At 42.9% G+C, this 17,187-nt stretch overlaps 1 protein-coding gene across 7 annotated transcripts in view; it reads left to right on the top strand.

Moving 5' to 3' along the window:
• Positions 1-17,187, top strand: part of grm7 (glutamate metabotropic receptor 7) — a 272,650-nt gene that overhangs the window by 80,817 nt on the left and 174,646 nt on the right. For all 7 annotated transcript variants that reach the window (XM_071493703.1, XM_071493705.1, XM_071493704.1 and 4 more), the window contains exon 2: positions 14,697-14,913. In XM_071493703.1, coding sequence (XP_071349804.1) covers positions 14,802-14,913 — 112 coding nt within the window. In that variant the 5' untranslated portion in view covers positions 14,697-14,801. The remainder of the gene's footprint in view (positions 1-14,696; positions 14,914-17,187) is intronic.

Below are 17,187 nucleotides of genomic sequence, written 5' to 3' on the forward strand. Positions count from 1 at the left end.
GTCTGCCCCGACCCACACGGTGACATGACATTGACATGATGTGAAGATGAGTGAGAGAAAACAGATCTCCTAAATGTAACTTCTTTTTCTGTCCTGGGCGGCTGCCTATGTCGGGCATATCTAGATATGCCATTGAGCAATGTACGTGCAGTGAACAAGGAGGGAGGCGGGTCTACACTACACGGCACACAGTGCTTCTCACAGGCGCAGGCACCAGACTATTAACCACAGGTGATCGGTGATTAAAAGCATTCATTCCGATCTACCAATCATATATTTTTAATGAAAATCAATTGGGGCATCAACAGTTACTAGTGATAATGAATCACGTTACATTTGCTAATTGACCTGCATTACAGGGCAGGCTGCTCCTCCCAAAGACATGTAGGTCAGGACTACACCTCTTTTCCATCCCTATTAGAGCCAATAAACACATCTGCTTTTGCCAGGAGAGTGAGAAGAGGTAGAATCACATAGTGTCTCTTTTAATATTATAATACAGTGATCTAATCCTGTCACTATTAAAAAACCACTCAAGCTGCCCATCGCCTCCTCTTCTCATAATATATTAAACGTGTGGGTTTACTCTAATGAGGTAATTACTTTGGCGAATGAATGCTTTAATTAGAGAAACGTTTCTTTGCAACTGAGAAGGTGAACCTCGTGGTGGGCTTAATATTAACTTTCTTAACTTTTTCTGAAACATTAAGGAGAAGCCCAATCACAGCACCTGATAGATCCATGTTAGTCAGTTCCTGAACTCTGTACTCTGACACTCTGCATCTATGCAGCAGACCGGTGAGAAAGCCTGCGATTCCCTGTAGGGCAAAATTAAGTCCTCATTGTGTTGTCACAGAGTTGTTGTGTTCACATGAATGCAACAACACACACACACACGCACACACACACACACACACACTCTCTCATACCACGGTGACGAGACATCAGAACCAGAGACAATCACAGATTATTTCGTCCACTCATTTCCCATTTAGACCTTTTATCTGGCAATTCCAATATCAGCAATTTAACACCCTCCACTCCCCAGCACTGGGACGATCACTGAACTGTCCCAAACAAAGCGCCTCAGCCTCCCAGGCTATCTCTTCTCTTTCTGTGAACCATCGACGGTCTGGGAGTGTAATCTGTCTCCGCTTTAACACGCACAGCAGGCAGGAGGCCGAGCTGAGTCTGGCCTGTGATAGCTAGCGAGCTAGCTGTGCCGAGGATGAACCGGCATCACTAGAGCAAATCACTGAGGGGAGACTCATTGTCGATGCTGTTGTGTGAAGCAACTATCTCTCTGAAACATGCCCGGCGCCGAGCTGAACGACATTTAAAAAGCCCACAGAGAACTGGATGGTGTGGAGAGGAGTGTGTGTGTGTGTGTATGTGTGTGTGTGTATTTATGCGAGAGAGCGATACTGAGCCTGGAGCATATCCACTCAACAGTCAAGTGTTTCATTGCTGCTTTTAGCAGAATGCTGCTGCTCTTAGCAGCACTTTGCGAATGAATGCAGTGTATTCACACCATGTAACCAATGGATCAATATGTGAGTGTGTGCGTGTGTGTGTGTGTGTGTGTGTGTGTGTGTGTGTGTGTGTTTGAAAGAGGCATCAAAAACAAAATGAATAAATGAGCTGCCATTTTGTTGATGATTGCTTAAAGGGTTCAGAGACAGTTTAGTACATGGCTTTGTCAAAAGAGAGAGAGAGAGAAGCAGAAGAGATTGAAAAAGTCAGAGGGCAAGAGAGACGCTGATGGAGAGAAAGACTGGAAAAGGCAAACAAATGGAGCCAGAAGAGACATTTCAGTTCCATCACAGTAGAGCTGATATAAAACAGTGAGAACAAACAGATGGTTTAAATCACATCTCACTGTCAGCTGGACTCACAACTTCTAAAAAAACAAAAACAAACAAAAAAAAAAAAGAACTGTTATGGCCATCATACCTCACCTGTCCATACAGCTGAATATGTTACCCAGCAGTTATACAATATTGTCCACCATAGCTGGACATGTCACCCATAGAATTCTGAAAAGTGGTTTTGAGGCGGGCTGCTCCGCCTACACCGTCTTGGCAGTACCTGCCTCACCTAAACTCTAGCTAATCCAAAAATGGGCTAAGAGGTGGGGCGTGTGTGGATTCGGGACTTGGGTACCTGCTGGTTTGTGGCAAACACATGTTCACTCACCTGTCACTCAAAACAGCCACACCCTCAATTATGCTTTAAACCTGAACACAAATGTCCAAACACCTGAGAAGCAGGACGTTTATTGCTGCGCTTCAACAAGTTTCTCACACCACAGATTCACAGAAGAATTACAGGTCCAGTGTGGATGGTTCCAGAGGAGCGCTGAGCTTCATCCAACCCCGGACGCTCAGGTCTCCACCCATCCATCATCTCTTTCCACTCCTCCTCTCGCCCGGTTCAACCAGTCCTCAGAGCGTGTCATCATACCCCTCCGTCTCTCCCACATCCTCCACAGATTCTGCAGTAAATCATTCAGCCTGTCAGATGAAGCGCAGGCTTTCGCTGCAGATGAAGAATTGTGAGAAGAGGTCAGAGGCGTGACCAGACAGCTTCATTTGGCCCAGTCCTGATGCCGTATGTTGTAGAAAACTATTCAGCAAAGAAGAAGCATGGACATGTTATGACCCAACAGGCCCCTGGACAAGAACATATAAAAGGTTCTCCCGCTACCACTCATACAGCCAGACTCTTTGTGGTCGTTTTGCTTATTCTTGGGCCGTTCTGTATCTCTCTGTGGTCGTTTTGCGTCACTCTGTGGTCGTCTTGAGTCTCTTTAGTTGGCATTTTGCAGTGGATGCCCTGTGCCTTCCACCTATGTCAACAGCACTGAGCTGTGAGGAGAAACTAGGGCCTGTCTGATTCAGGCAGAGTAAACCTTGAGCACCTCTGAGCCAAAATGTAGAATCTCTGAAGAGTTATTCAAACGATTTCGAAGCAAAATAACTGCAGCCAGCTTCCCCGAATGGGCTAAATTAAAATGTTCATTTTAACTGGAACTGTGCCATTCAATTAAGTGAGGTCATTCAAAATTTAATTGGCAGCCAGGTCATTACTTAAACATTGGAGTGCGTTGGGGCCCTTCACCTCATCTCTCCTCTTCAATATTCCTCTTCTAATGACCTCCTCTCCTTTATCCTCAAATGCTGTCTTCATCTTCCTCTGTTCACCTCATCGTTGTCTCTTTTATCGTTCCCTCCTTTCCTCCCCTTCTTCCTCACCTGTCTTACACCCCCCCCCCCCGCTCGTCTCTGTTTCAGGCGACAGCGAGGTGAGAATCGAGGGCAATGTAGGACAAATGAATTAACAGCATCAGATTAAATAGGATTACTCCACTCAGTGACAGAGAAGGGCTTGGTGCTCCTAATGAATTATGTAAGCACAAAGCGTCCTGACCAGATTTAATGGCATGCTACTGAGCTGCTGGGACGTGTGTGTGTGTGTGTGTGTGTGTGTGTGTGTGTAGTGTCAAATATTGTAGGGCAGGAATCGGCTGTTAATGTGATGGTGTACAGAAATGCAAGTGAGGCCATCTGTGTGCGTGTTTCTGTATCTTATTTGTATGAATCAGTCAACAGTGTCTTATCTAATACCCTTTTGCTGCACCCACTTGAGTCAACAATCAAGTGGGTGAATCAAGGTATTATTAGTCTTTATGCAAGGATGGAAGTATAGGCCATAAATATAACCATACACTGACATGCAGGAACTGTCACGCAGTTAGCAAACATTGACTCTTTATGTGTCGTAATCGTCTCTTTGTGGTCATTTTTTTGTTGTCTCTTTGTGAACAGTTTCTTTGAAACTGTCCTCCTGTAAAGATCGAGCCCACAGGTTGTCTGTGCTGCAGGTTATCATCACCCATAGTTACGTTTTGTTGTCGGGTGACATCTAGTGTTCGTAAAGTTAAGGAGGTATATCACGATCTTTCCAAAACAAAACCAAGTAGGTTTTGTACCTAAACTTGACTTACCCATGACTGGTTATTTCTGTAACCATGGCAACAAAGGTCTATTTCAGGAGACAATCCTATGGGTCATATCAGAAGGTTGGGACAAACAGCCTTTGTGGTCTGTACCAAGCCTGGCAGGTGTTCGAAATACTTTTCAGATCATGGTTGAGATTCAGCCTTTTGGTGGATGACTCAGTCTTATTTTTGCCCGAGCCTGGTCCTGTTGAAATAAATGAGGATAGTTCTTTCTAATGTCTAATGATGGAGACGTACAGGAAGACATTCTCCATCACATGTTGGCAGATACAAACCCATTTATAACATGTGACACGTGTGCAGTGGTTAGACCTCACTGGCCTGTTGACTCCGGTCTCACCCACTGCTCCACCTTCATCTGCATTTTATGTTGCATCACGAGTTGCTCACTGATCAAGAGGCCGACTTAAAAAAAAAAAAAAACCGAGACAGATGAGGAAGATTAGAGGAGAGATAGAGGAGTGGTACAGGGTACAGGAGACATGAGTGGAGGAGGAAGACGTGAGGAGGAAGAGGAGGATAAAAGGATAAAGAAAGTGAGTCAGTCAGCAAACTGACTTTCTCTTGCGTGGATCACAGTCTAGCTGAGCACTGATCCACTGTTTTACAAATATAGGGATAAAAACAATGTAAATGCACAATGACACAGTCGGTGACACACAACAAACACACACACTTGTCCAGTGAGTCAGAGAGTGTATAACTATGCAGTTGCTTGTTGCTTTCTGCTTCATTTACCCATCCGTCGCCAGGCTGGGAAGATCACAGCATGTTGATGAAGGCATGCGCCCACATGCATGTATTTCTATGAGTGTGTTTTTGTGCCAAAATTTGAATGTGTGTATGTGTGTTAGGCCTGAGTGAAAGAAAGAGAGAGAGAGAGAGAGAGGTTTGGCAGGCTCATTAGGACATTGCATTGATTTCCATTCATTGTGGACAGGATTCATTGTGGACATTGTGGACAGGATCAATTCATGCCGAACCGTAACCCGGCTCTCAGAAATGACCAGGCTCTGGTCCCCATGAGGACTACCGGAAAAAATATCCCAAAGTGGTAACAAAAATGTGCGCGAACACACACACAAAAAACAAAACAAAACAAAACACTCTATGAGCAATGGCCCAATCAAAGCCTCAATCACACCCAGTTGTTAAAGTCGTGAACAAAGAAGTAGACTTCTACAGCAAACATTAAGTGTGATGTTGCCATGGATTCACTGAGCTACTCATCACTGAATTACTTTTGAATGAAAATTTCTCTGTGCCTCCCTTGCAGTTTCAACCTCTGGATTATAGGCAAAGGTAAACAACACCGTTTTATGGTAATGTTTTATCTCACCAAACTCTTGAGTTTTTTTTTACTCCTTTTTTGGCCTTTTCAGCACAATTGTCTCTGCGTAGAAGCAGGAGTAGCTGCTGGTTGTTTTTTGCAAGAAAATGTGACGGTCAGCGCTGTCAGTGGATTTTCTGCCTCCAGAAGTGGCACGGTGTGATCTGTTGGATTTACTCAGATGTAATGTTGATGCTCCTTGCTGACTGTCAATCACTAAAAGATTGGTGTTGATGGAATCGGTCTTGGCGTATGGTTTGCTCAGTTTTTGTAGCTTTCAGCTTGTCTGCGGGTTTATCCAAAGCTAAAGTGAAAATGCATTCAAAAAACACTCAAGACAAAAGTGATTGTTCAAATCACCTCTAGAGGAGCTTTGAGATGAATTTTAGTCAGATGCTGAAAAGGTAGAAATGCATCTTTAGGATTCAGACGTAATCTTTCCTCATCACATAATGTAAGCGCTCATTGAAAAGAACCACTCACTGGGTTTTCCCCTGTGGTAATAGCAGCTAAAGTTACATTTACATGCAGTTGATATAGAAGGAGAAGCAGCTGTAGTGATTTTATCTCCTCCTGGATAGGAGGAGGACTGAACCCTGGTTTACAGGTAGCTGAGAAAAGGAAGAGGGACTGTAATCAGATTTATGATCTGACCAACAGAGACTGGGTAGATCTGTGACTGAGTAGAAATGGAAGTCTTACATCTTGTCTGGATCTTATCAGGACACTTGAAATTGGGTTTGCATGAATCCTCCCCGCCCCATACTCAAACACATATACACACTCATTTATGCAAACGTTGACGTAGGGGCGATGTTTTTAAATGAAGCAGAAATCTGCAGGTCGAAATCGGAAGTCTTCAAAAACGCTGCACAAACTGACTTGTGAATTTTTTTATTTTTGAGGAAGATTTGAGGCTTTTCTCTAACGTGGTTTCTTGCCGGGAGAAGGTGGTGGGGAAAACTGTATGTAATGATGGGAAGTACAAATAAACTTGACTAATCGTAGGTGGCAGCTGACAAGGTTGTTGGCAGCAAGTAACAACTTAATATTCATGAACCATCTCAGCCAGTTAGCACTTATTAGATGCAATTCTAGTGTACACATGTCAAAACATTAGATGGCTGGAAAATAAAAAATAATATTTTCCAAACACCAGCTTTGGAGAACAGTTGGAGGGAGCTGTCACTGCAGTGGCTGCAAGTACAAAAAAAATACACCTTATGACTGCAGAACTTCATTCAAAATCATTATATTTTTAAGTTTTCCTCAGTATCACAGTAATCCAGTGATAGCTGTCTGTACATGGCTGCACTGCTAACAGGAGCTAGTCACAGCTGATTCAGTTGCTTTTAATGGGACAGTTTGACTGAATGGAAACAAATACAGGCTAAATAAACAGTTGTAGCCCACACTGTTACTCACTGAATCTGTGGGAAAATAAACTTCCTGTTCACGTCCCCTAAAGCATTATCGGCATTTTAGTTCCAAAACATAAAGCATCCAAGTAGCCAAATATAAGTAGACAATGAATAATAACAGGAGTGATAAAATCCATTAAAGGTCATATATTGTATAAAGGTCTAGGTTTTATTTTATCACTGTGAAAGTATCAAAGTGCTCAGTGCACAGAAAAACGCACACAGCACATATTTGTGAACTAAACCTTCAAACAACTTGTTAGGTCTTCTGTAACCTTGTGATGTCACAACAAAGTAGTCACTGCTCTCAGCCATACTCCAAGCCCAGCCCACCCGGACCCAGCATCCAACCTTGCAGGATTTGGTTTCTCTGGCTCAGGCTTCTGATTGGCTCACCGACCTGTTGTTAGCTCCAGAGGGAAGGTTGAGAGAGGAGATGTAGAACTACATTGAGAAAATATGGGACGTTTAATAGAAACGTGAACAAATGTGAACAAATATAGGCAAAAAAATAAAAAAATAAGTTAGATAACAGATTCAAGCACACTCACCACACATGTCAATTCTGAACACACACACACAGACACGTACACCTATTACTACTGAGTGGCGTCCAGTCAGTGCATCAGCCTTAGTGCTGTGTACCATATGTGCTGCGTTGGCCCTGTCAACTCCATTTGGTTCAGTTTGGCTGTTCACACTGTCTAACACTGTCCCAGATGTGGCCTGCTGGCTAATTAGTAGAGAATAGAGAGATCTGTCAGGGATACAGACGTACAGTGATGCGAGAGAAACCAGGGCTGGGACTAATGACGTAACACACACGTACACACACATGTACACACACCCGTGCATTCATACACAGTGTCTAATCTGTCTAATTAATGTTCAGTGCTGCCCTGTTGGAGAGCGGCTGTGGTAATTAGAAAAAGCTCCTACAGTATTTTGATAATCCTTTAGCTTGGCCCGTGGTTTTTTTTCTTTCTATTTTTCAGCTCTTTGTTTGCCATACAATTATAATGGACTCCTGCCAGCCAATAGAAATGAAGTGTTTCCATGGTCCAGTAACTAACCCTTCCATCCCTCCACCTGTCTCGTATCCATGCCAACACTCTGACCTCAGGCCATGGGCTCTGACCCCTCTGACAGAAAGTTCAGCCCATCCTTTGAAGCCAAAAGGCCGCAGGACACGAGCGCTAGCCACCGTCACAACTCATCCTGCTCCTCCAGGACAAACACACTCATTTAATAGACATCAGCGTTCAGCAGAAGGTCAATAACTTCAAGTCCTCTGCCGTCGGAGACTCGCACAAATGTCAGATGGAAATGTCAATAACCGTGTACGGTGTATCCCGGTGGTCACAAGGACTGTCTTTTTCTCACTCTCTGTTTCTTTCTGAATGACTTTGACTACTTTCTTATTCCACTCAGCTTCTGGGCCTTTGAATCAATTTTGGCTCTCTCCCGGTCGCATTGTCATTCTCGCTCTTCTTCCTCCTCCTCGTTCTCCCTCCCCCCATCCCAGTGTTTCTTCTTTCATTGTCACTCCCTCTGCCTCCAGTGTCTATCACCCCCCCCCCACCACCCCCACCACCCCCATTGCCACCTGTCTTAGATCAATGCAGCTTTAGCCACTGTCACCTTCCAGCTCAGGTCATGTTTGCCTCCCTCCGTCTCTCTCTCGGCCTCTGTGTCGCGGATCAATGCAGGGTTTAGCCATTGTCACATTGTAGTGCAGGTTGTGTTTTATTGAAGCTGTCAAGGCGCTGACCTTTCCATGTCCAGGGGAAGAAAGAAGGATGCCAGTAGCTATGACAGAGCGAGAGAGGGATGACCAAGCCACTTATGAGTCTAATCTATCACGGGGGGGCAGAGAGGGGAGGGTTTGGTTTCCTGCCAAACTTTGGGCTTCAAACACTCACCTACGTTATTTTTTATTTATTTCATTTATCCCTCACATCACTCACCTGTGTTTCTATTCATTTGTTTCCCCTCCCTTTTATTCAAGATTCAGTATCGAGGAATATTCTTCTCTGTCAGAGGTAGTTCTGGTTCCTGTTTAAGTACAAGAAAGAAAGGACACATCTTGTTTATTATAATTTAGCAGCTGAGGACGACAAAGACCAGTGTGAGCAGATACATGGTTTCTTGTTCAGTCCATCTTCCTGTCAACACGCTGAACGTTTACAGATTTTGGTGCCTGCTGCTTTCATGAGGGCTAACTGCCTAATTTACTGGGCTAATTAAAAGTGTTTGGCATGTATCTCCAGTTTAAAAATGAAGTGCAATTCATCAAAATATTTTAGTGCATAACAGCTGAGTGGTGGATCTGGCATTTTTCAGTAAAACATATAACACATCATGTAAATCAGCAGATTACCACAGTGCTCTATCAGCAGGTGTCTGCAAGCTGTGAGTGCACATCATCTCCTCCTCCAGGCATAACAACAAACTGTACAGTTAAAACATGTTGTGGAATACCGTTTCCCATCACAGCCATGGCTCATTTAAAGCTGGAGAAGTTGAAATACTCAACCAGGGGATCAACCCAGACATTTTGGAGAGTCTGTACACTGGTGCACAGGAGTGGGGCTGCACAATTAACTTTTTTGGAAAAAGGCAAAATGTTTGTTTGGTACAAGCAAATGTTTTTTTCTGGAAAAAAATCATCTTCGCAGTGCAAAGTTTGTTAAAACCTAAGATAGATAACAACCATTCATGTAACGCTAATTAACAGTTAATACAACATGTGACAACAGTGACTCAAAATCGCAAAGTAGTATTACCAGATGGGACAGCCCGGGGCTAGCAGATTAGCATGCTAACTTCAGTGGAGGGAAACAAGTGATAGATAATAAAAGCAAAACAAGAGAATTGGTGAGTGCAGGTCTGAAGTTTGATGCTGAACTGACAACGTTTCATCTAGTCTGGTAAGTAAACAGCTGTGAATGCTCATGTTGGCTATGCAGCGATAGCAAAAATTCACATAGAGCACCTTTAATTATTAATAAAAAATAATAATTGTTGCAGTTTCATGCACTGGAGCTTGCAAATGTAGCATGAGGTAACAGTTTGGAAACTGTTCAATAACAGTCGCCCATGTTGGTCTGTGATGATTTTATATCAAAGGATATCAACTCGATGAAATAGGCAAAAAAGGTAATACTGGTGTATTCCCTTTGGATCAATGTGTATTGCCTGACAAAATGAAGGAGCATCACTTCATCTCTCTCACAGTGGAGTGATGTCCTCCTACAGCCTTTACTGGCTCATATTTTTCCACCTCGTCTTTCCCTTTCTCTCCTGTCAGGCCTGTCATTAGCCTCACCTCCCACCTGTAACTTGAGCTTATTTAGAGGATTTCTCTGTGAGCAGGTGCCACATATCCTTTATGTCACACAGTGGGACAGACTAATGGACACGGGGGGTAATGGGGATTCATCCTCCACATTAATGATTCCTTTCACATTCAGTCCTTCCTTCCTTCCTTCCTTCCTTCCTTTCAGTGTTACATATTACAGATTCATACTGAGAGACAGAACAAAGGCGTTACCTCCAGTAACTGCTGCACTCAGTGTCCATCACTTTTCATCAGTGCCATATTGTGTGTGTGTCACAACAATAACACAAATCCAGACACACGGGTTCATCTGTGTGACTGCAACAGTATGTGCCCACACTTGTTGGTAAAAGAGGAAAAGCTGCTCGGCCGCTGAGCCAATCTTGTGACCTCAGTCACGACAAGCAGCTGTGTCCGCTGGAGGCCGAGGACGTGGATGGCCGGACGCCATTCTCTGCATTACTTCTGAAAGCGGGGCCAGATCTGAAGGCCACCCGGACGCCCGCTGTGGCACCACCAATACGGCTGTTTGAGGAGCCGCCAGTCCTCAGCAGCCTTATCAGGATGAAGAGTGTAACATCTGCCAGCTGCTGATCCAGCCCACGGGAGGCTACATCAACTTGTTTAAGAGCTCTTGAAGAGAGTTGTAACATCAGGTCCTCAGATTTGCTGCACAGGTTGCTGTGGAGGTCTGAGCTTTCCTGATAACAGCTTAGAGCCGGTGCTTTCAAACTCCGACTGCGCTGCTTGCATGACTTCAAATATTGAAAAAGAAAAGTTGATATTAATGCATTTTATGACTCTTGTTAATATTTGTTGTCTTACTACTATCTGATAGTCATGCTCTAGGTTTTAATGCTTTAGGGGAAGTGAACAGGAAGTTTAATGCCCCCATAGATTCTGTGAGTAACACTGTGGGCTACAACTTGATCCCTGCTTATTTAGCCTGTATTTGTTTCCATTCTGTCAAACTGTCCCTTTAAAAGCAGCTGAACCTGTTTGCAGTGCAGCCATGGATGTACAGACAGCTATCACTGGATGCTGTGATACTGAGCAAAACTTAAAAACATGATAATTCTGAATGAAGTTCTGCAGCATGTCATGTTAAGACGTGTGTGAGTGAATTCAGGATGGGTTTCTGTATGAGTCCTCTGGGGGGGTCACATGGGTAACAAAAGAATAACATATATGGAAGGATGATAGATATATAAATTCATTCTGTTGCTGTTTTTAAAGTACATTCCTATTTGGAGAAAGTTATCAGTTGCTTGTTGTGAAACTAGTAGCTGTTGGTAAATGACCAGTCATCCTTTCTGTCTGTCTCTGTGACCCTGATGTCCTCTGTCTCTCACTGGGAGATGGGATGATGTCCACAGGAAGTGTCAGTGCTTCTGATGAAGCACGAACAACAGGTTGAAGGTATCTCTGGTTCCCTGAGGTTTCACTGTGTTTTCATGCTGTAGGTCTCCACCCATGGTTCAGCCAAGACCCACCCCACACTGTGTGTGTGTGTGTGTGTGTGTGTGTGTGTGTGTGTGTGTGTGTGTGTGTGTGTGTGTGTGTGTGTGAGTGAGTGAGTGTCTATTCATGGGTTTCTCTGTGTTTTGGTTTGTGCAACAGTACATTCACTCAATATACCTTTTGTGTTTTTCATTTTGCTTTTATATGCATTTGTGGCAGTGTGTGTGTGTGTGTGTGTGTGTGTGTGTGTGTGTGTATGAGATGCAGCATCTATCCCCACAGGCCAGATGAGGTGGCCTTTGTGGCATCTTGAGTCAGAAACTATAAAACTTTAAACACATTTCAGCTACATCTCAAGGACACAGCCACTAAAGCGCCACAGTCTGGTAAAGACCTCGGGCTCTGACGCTTTGCTTCGCTGCTGTGGCTGCATCACTGTATTCAGCCCGACACTGACAGGCCACTGTGAGCGTAGAAAACCTGATACTTCATAATTTTCCTTTGCTTTCTATCATGGCAGACAGGCCTTATAGCATTACTGTCTTGTAGCAGTAAAATATAAAGGTGAATGAAACGGTGACAATTTTCACCTAACTACTGATCCGACTTGTCTTTTTTCAACCTGATTGTCTGTGTTTCTTACAAACTCACATTTTAAGTTTAATTTCAATGACATGATGCAGTGTCACTAGACTTTTCCTGGCCTTCGAGGGGGTATCAGGAGTGCTGGGTTATATTTATCGAGCTGTTTTTCCGCACAAGCTGACAAAGGGCCTGGGATGAGCAACGTAATAAAAAAAACAAGTAATAGAAATATTTTATGACAGTCTCAGAAATATGCTCAGAATTGTGTGTGTGTGTGTTTGTATGTTACAGGGACCTTTGACTGGGTGAGGACCAAAAATCATGTTTCATGGTGTGACGTTAATTTTCTCCCTAAAATCTGTCTGAACAACCTTCTCTGATTAAAAATGTTGACAGACTCATCAGAGCCGCTTTCAATTATTACCAAGCGCTCACAGCAAAGAGCGGTGAAGCTGACTCACAGATTTTTTTATTTCACCTGTCAGCAGTAGCATGGCCAGAAATATTAATTTAGTTGGGCCTGTGGGGAGGCGTGCAAGAACCACACCAAAAAAAAAAGGATCTGGATTTTTTACTCTCATTAAAACATCATTCAGAGTACTTGCCTACGAACAGTTTTTAGTATACATTTTTATATACAATGCATTGTATTGACAGCAGGCAACATGCAATAGTTTCAAGAAATCATTTTTTTTCATTTAACACACAGTGATTTTCCCCAGTTACAGTATAACTTAACTGTTGCATGAAGGCAATGTGAAACCTGGAGTAATGCACATATACACTGAACATGCATCTGCATCACACCAGATTTTCTAATAGCAACAGTAACAACAAACAACGAGATTTTTAAGGTTACATCTCCTCTGTTTGCACAAGGCTTCACAGTCTAGACAAAAAAACTTAGCCGCTGCTTTTGCCATGAGCGGGAATGAGAATGAATTTTGGCTGAAATGGAGGTTTGTTCACATTAGAGCAGCATCTGTGTGTCCTGCGGCCGCGGCTGTTGGTGATGCTGAGTTAGAGGGGCCCGAACATGGTCCCGGGGACGAGGCTGGAGCAGTCGTTTTGGGTTGGCGGAGCTGGAAGGTGGAGGAGCTTTCCTTACATTACTGTTTTCTGACTGCCGTTATCTGTTGCTGTGTCTCAGGAGGCAGAGCGGGGTCGTCCTCTGGTCACTGTGGTGCTGGTACAGTCCCATGCTCCCGCCCCTGGACACATGTTGATGTGACCTTGGGTGAGACACTGAACCATGAATGGCTCCCAGTGGGCAGACAAGCAGCTGGTGGGACAGCTCACTGCCATTGTGTGTGTGTGTGTGTGTGTGTGTGTGTGTGTGTGTGTGTGTGTCAAACTTTAAAATTTCCACCAGGAGGATGCGTGGGTGGTAACACAAACTTCTGTTACCGCTGATCTTCTGATGTGTACTGAAAAACACCAGATTTTTTTTTTTTTAAAGGACTTGATTGATATAAATACTTTAAGTACTTCAAATTTGATGTTCCTGCTTGTGCTCCTAAAATCAGTTGACACTGATTACCACAGTTTAAAGTTAATGGGGTCTCAGAAAATGTCTCTGGTAATAGAAACTGAAGAGAAATAAAGTAGAAAGTGTGAATGAGCTTCTGATTAAGTCAAAACGTTTGTTTGTGGGTCTTTGTCATTTCTTTAAGTTTCTTTTTTTCCCTGAAACATCAAACCAAAAATAATGAGCCCTGTGTAACAGACTGTAGGTGAGCGTTTAACCTTGTGCAAAGACAGAGCTGCACAACATCACTGTGCATCAAACTTTTAACCCATACATAATGTGAGCGAGTGAGTGCACCTCTTCTCCCGGCAGATCAAAGGGTAATTGGAAGAAATATCTAGTGCAGGGATTCGCAACTTTTCTCAGAGATTTTCCTCCGGGATGGATGGATTTCATTTTTACAGACCATTAGGGAAGACCTTGATGGACAGGGATCAAATAATCCCTGACCTCACACGGATTTTGTGTAATTACCATCATCACTCAACACCTTTAACTCATTACTGTGTCAAACTCCTTTTTTTTCTTCAGTAAACAGAGAATCTTCTATCTTCTATAATTTATGCTTTACTTCAGCCGTGATTTAAGAAGTGAACTTGCATAGATTAGCGCTGGCTCTGAGAGAAAGTCACTCTTTGTTTTAGCCAAATTCAATTTCCAGTTTAATCATTTCAGCTGCTGCTCCATATTTTAAAGACCTATCTGTTGATCAGCTTCATTAAAATAAAGTTCTAGTCTCCACAGGTTTTAGTCATATGGACATAGTTAAAATAAAGTTTTTTTTAATCAAATTTCTATTGCGTGTCATAATGATTGTATGCAGCAATCATGGAAACTTGCAGCGCTCCTGTGCACGGTGTGAACAGGGGGTGAAGGTTCTTTGAGTTCCAAACGTGGTTCTCTGTAGCAACATATTTCTTTCCCAATTCTCCACAGGATCTAACTGAGCATCCTTCCACCGTCCTAACTCCTCGTTTCCTCCCTTCTTCTTCTTCTCTCTCTCCCTCCAGATCCCTCAGATCAGCTATGCGTCCACGGCCCCAGAGCTGAGCGACGACCGGCGGTACGACTTCTTCTCTCGGGTGGTCCCTCCAGACAGTTTTCAGGCTCAGGCGATGGTGGACATCGTCAAGGCCATGGGCTGGAACTACGTCTCCACCGTGGCCTCGGAGGGCAGCTACGGGGAGAAGGGGGTGGATGCCTTCATGCAGCTCTCCAGAGAAGCAGGTAAGACCAGCGGCTCTGCGTGCAGCACACGGTTCATGAGGCATTAATAGGTTAATGGATGAGTGTTTTGTAACATTTTAACTAACTCAGGTTTATGTCCTGGTGTCCTGCCACAAAACAATGTAAGACAATTACTTCAATTAATTCAAAATCAAGGAGTTTATTTTTCTTTTGGAGGCACTGTTAAAATCCCCCACTTTACTGATTCACACCCTGAAAACATGGTTGGAAGTAGAGTTGTTCCAATTCCAATACTAGTATTGGAAATGCCTCTTACGCTGCTTAAAATACTGGATCAGGAATCGAGTCTATGCCCAGATCTGGTACCACATAATGTTTTGACAAACTTCATAGTTTCACACCCCGATAAAACAAGAGTTTTCCTGGAAATGATTTCTTCTTCACTGCTCTAAAACAGTAGCCTGCACAGGAGGTTGTACCCAGCAGCCGTTGGCGAGTCCAGACCTAGATGCTGTCTTGCCCTTATCTGGACCTAAAACCTATAAATTATTAACACTTTTTATTTTGACTGTTTTACCGGCCCAGCAATTCTAGCCTTTACGGCACTGGTCACATGATTCTACTCAGCCAATCATTGCGACTTGACTCAGTGAGTGAGATACACCAAGTGTCAACCCACCACGAAGTCACCCATTGGTTTTTGAATTGCCGTTTTGAAGCCTTGAGTTTAATTTGGCCGTCGCCATCTAGTTTTTCTGCACTTCTACCTTTGATGTCAATCATGAACTAATGTCCATAAATCTGCTTATAGATCATGAAAAAGAAGATGCTCATTATAACTGCAGAACCTGAGAATCATCATGTTTTTAGGTTTTCTTCACTATCACAGTAATACAGTGATAATTGTTTGTACATCCATGGCTACACTGCAAACAGAAGCTGGTGTTGAATGCCAAAATGTCAGCACATTGGTGGGTCAGTTATGGTAAATAGCACTTTTCTAGTCTTATTGACATTGTCATACAGCGCTTACATCTACGCATGGAGCACTTCTACCATTCACACACACTCTTACAATGATGGAGCAGCCATCAGAGGTGATCAGTGGGTTCAGTGACTTGCCCAAGAACACTTCGACATGCGGAAGGAGGTCTGAACACTTCCAAGATTCAAAGACATGTCTGGCACTTTCCTATTTCTTGGTGTAAAAGTAAAAGAATCTGTTTGCCAACCTGTGAACATGAAACAGATCTGATATAAACTGGTGACTCACAGAAGCTTGAAAAGAATTAATTAGAGTACACAGCGATGTTGATTGCTCTCTGAATAATCTCACTGACATTTAGAACAATCTGATGACTCTTCACAACTCACCAGTTGGGATGTGTCCTGACATTTATGTTCCGGAGTTTTTCGAGGATTATTAAAGGACACGGCACTGCCAGGGAGCGCGGAGGAAGAGCAGAAATCTCTTAACAAGAAACAGTCGCCCAGTATTTCCACAAAAGCATAGGGCCTCACTCATTGATCTGCGGTGGTGTTTCATAAAAATGAATTGCACAGCGGTCCATCTCAGGGTTACCCCAAGCGGTGTCCAGCCTCTTTATCTTTGCAACAGGTTGTCTTTGAAAGCGCACACAGGAAAAATCTTGGGCCTTAATCCCCGGCTTGCCTCTCATTTTTAATGAGAATGAGCAGATAAAACCAGTGGCCAGACTCGAGTAAGAATTTATTGTGAAGCGACACAAAGACAGCATTAAAAAAAATAGGGTAGCTGCCTAGAGTTTGAAGTTTCCTGGATCATCTCAGACCTGATTCACTTTGCAGTGTCAGTTCGGTCACCAAGACCAGCACAAACCAGGTGTAAAAATGACAAGTGAGTTTGTTTAGGATTTAATGGCTAAGTGATGTGGCCATATATGTTTACTATGAGGGGATATATAATTTTCACATATATAAATCCTGTGTATTTGTGAAGATATAAGTTTATAACATATATGAAATACCCATAATAAAAATGTTATATGTACATATATTTAAAATATCTATATAGTATAACATGTTGACAATATTTAATTTATATATCCAAGTTTATTTAAAAAAATAAACAATCACAATTCTATGTATATGTTTTTCTCATTGGTTTCTTATTAATTTGACCAACTGTATATAATATCAACATATACTGACCAGCTTTGGGATGGATATATATTTATGTAACACATGTCTACAGTACAAGCATACATATATTAACATGCATATTGTATGAGATAGACGTTTATATAAATATATGAAATTGTTCAAATAGGTTTC

Source organism: Trachinotus anak, unplaced genomic scaffold (genome assembly GCF_046630095.1).
Source record: "Trachinotus anak isolate AG129_WGS33_773 ecotype Australia unplaced genomic scaffold, CSIRO_AGI_Tana_v1 ptg000013l, whole genome shotgun sequence".
Classification (NCBI taxonomy): domain Eukaryota; kingdom Metazoa; phylum Chordata; class Actinopteri; order Carangiformes; family Carangidae; genus Trachinotus; species Trachinotus anak.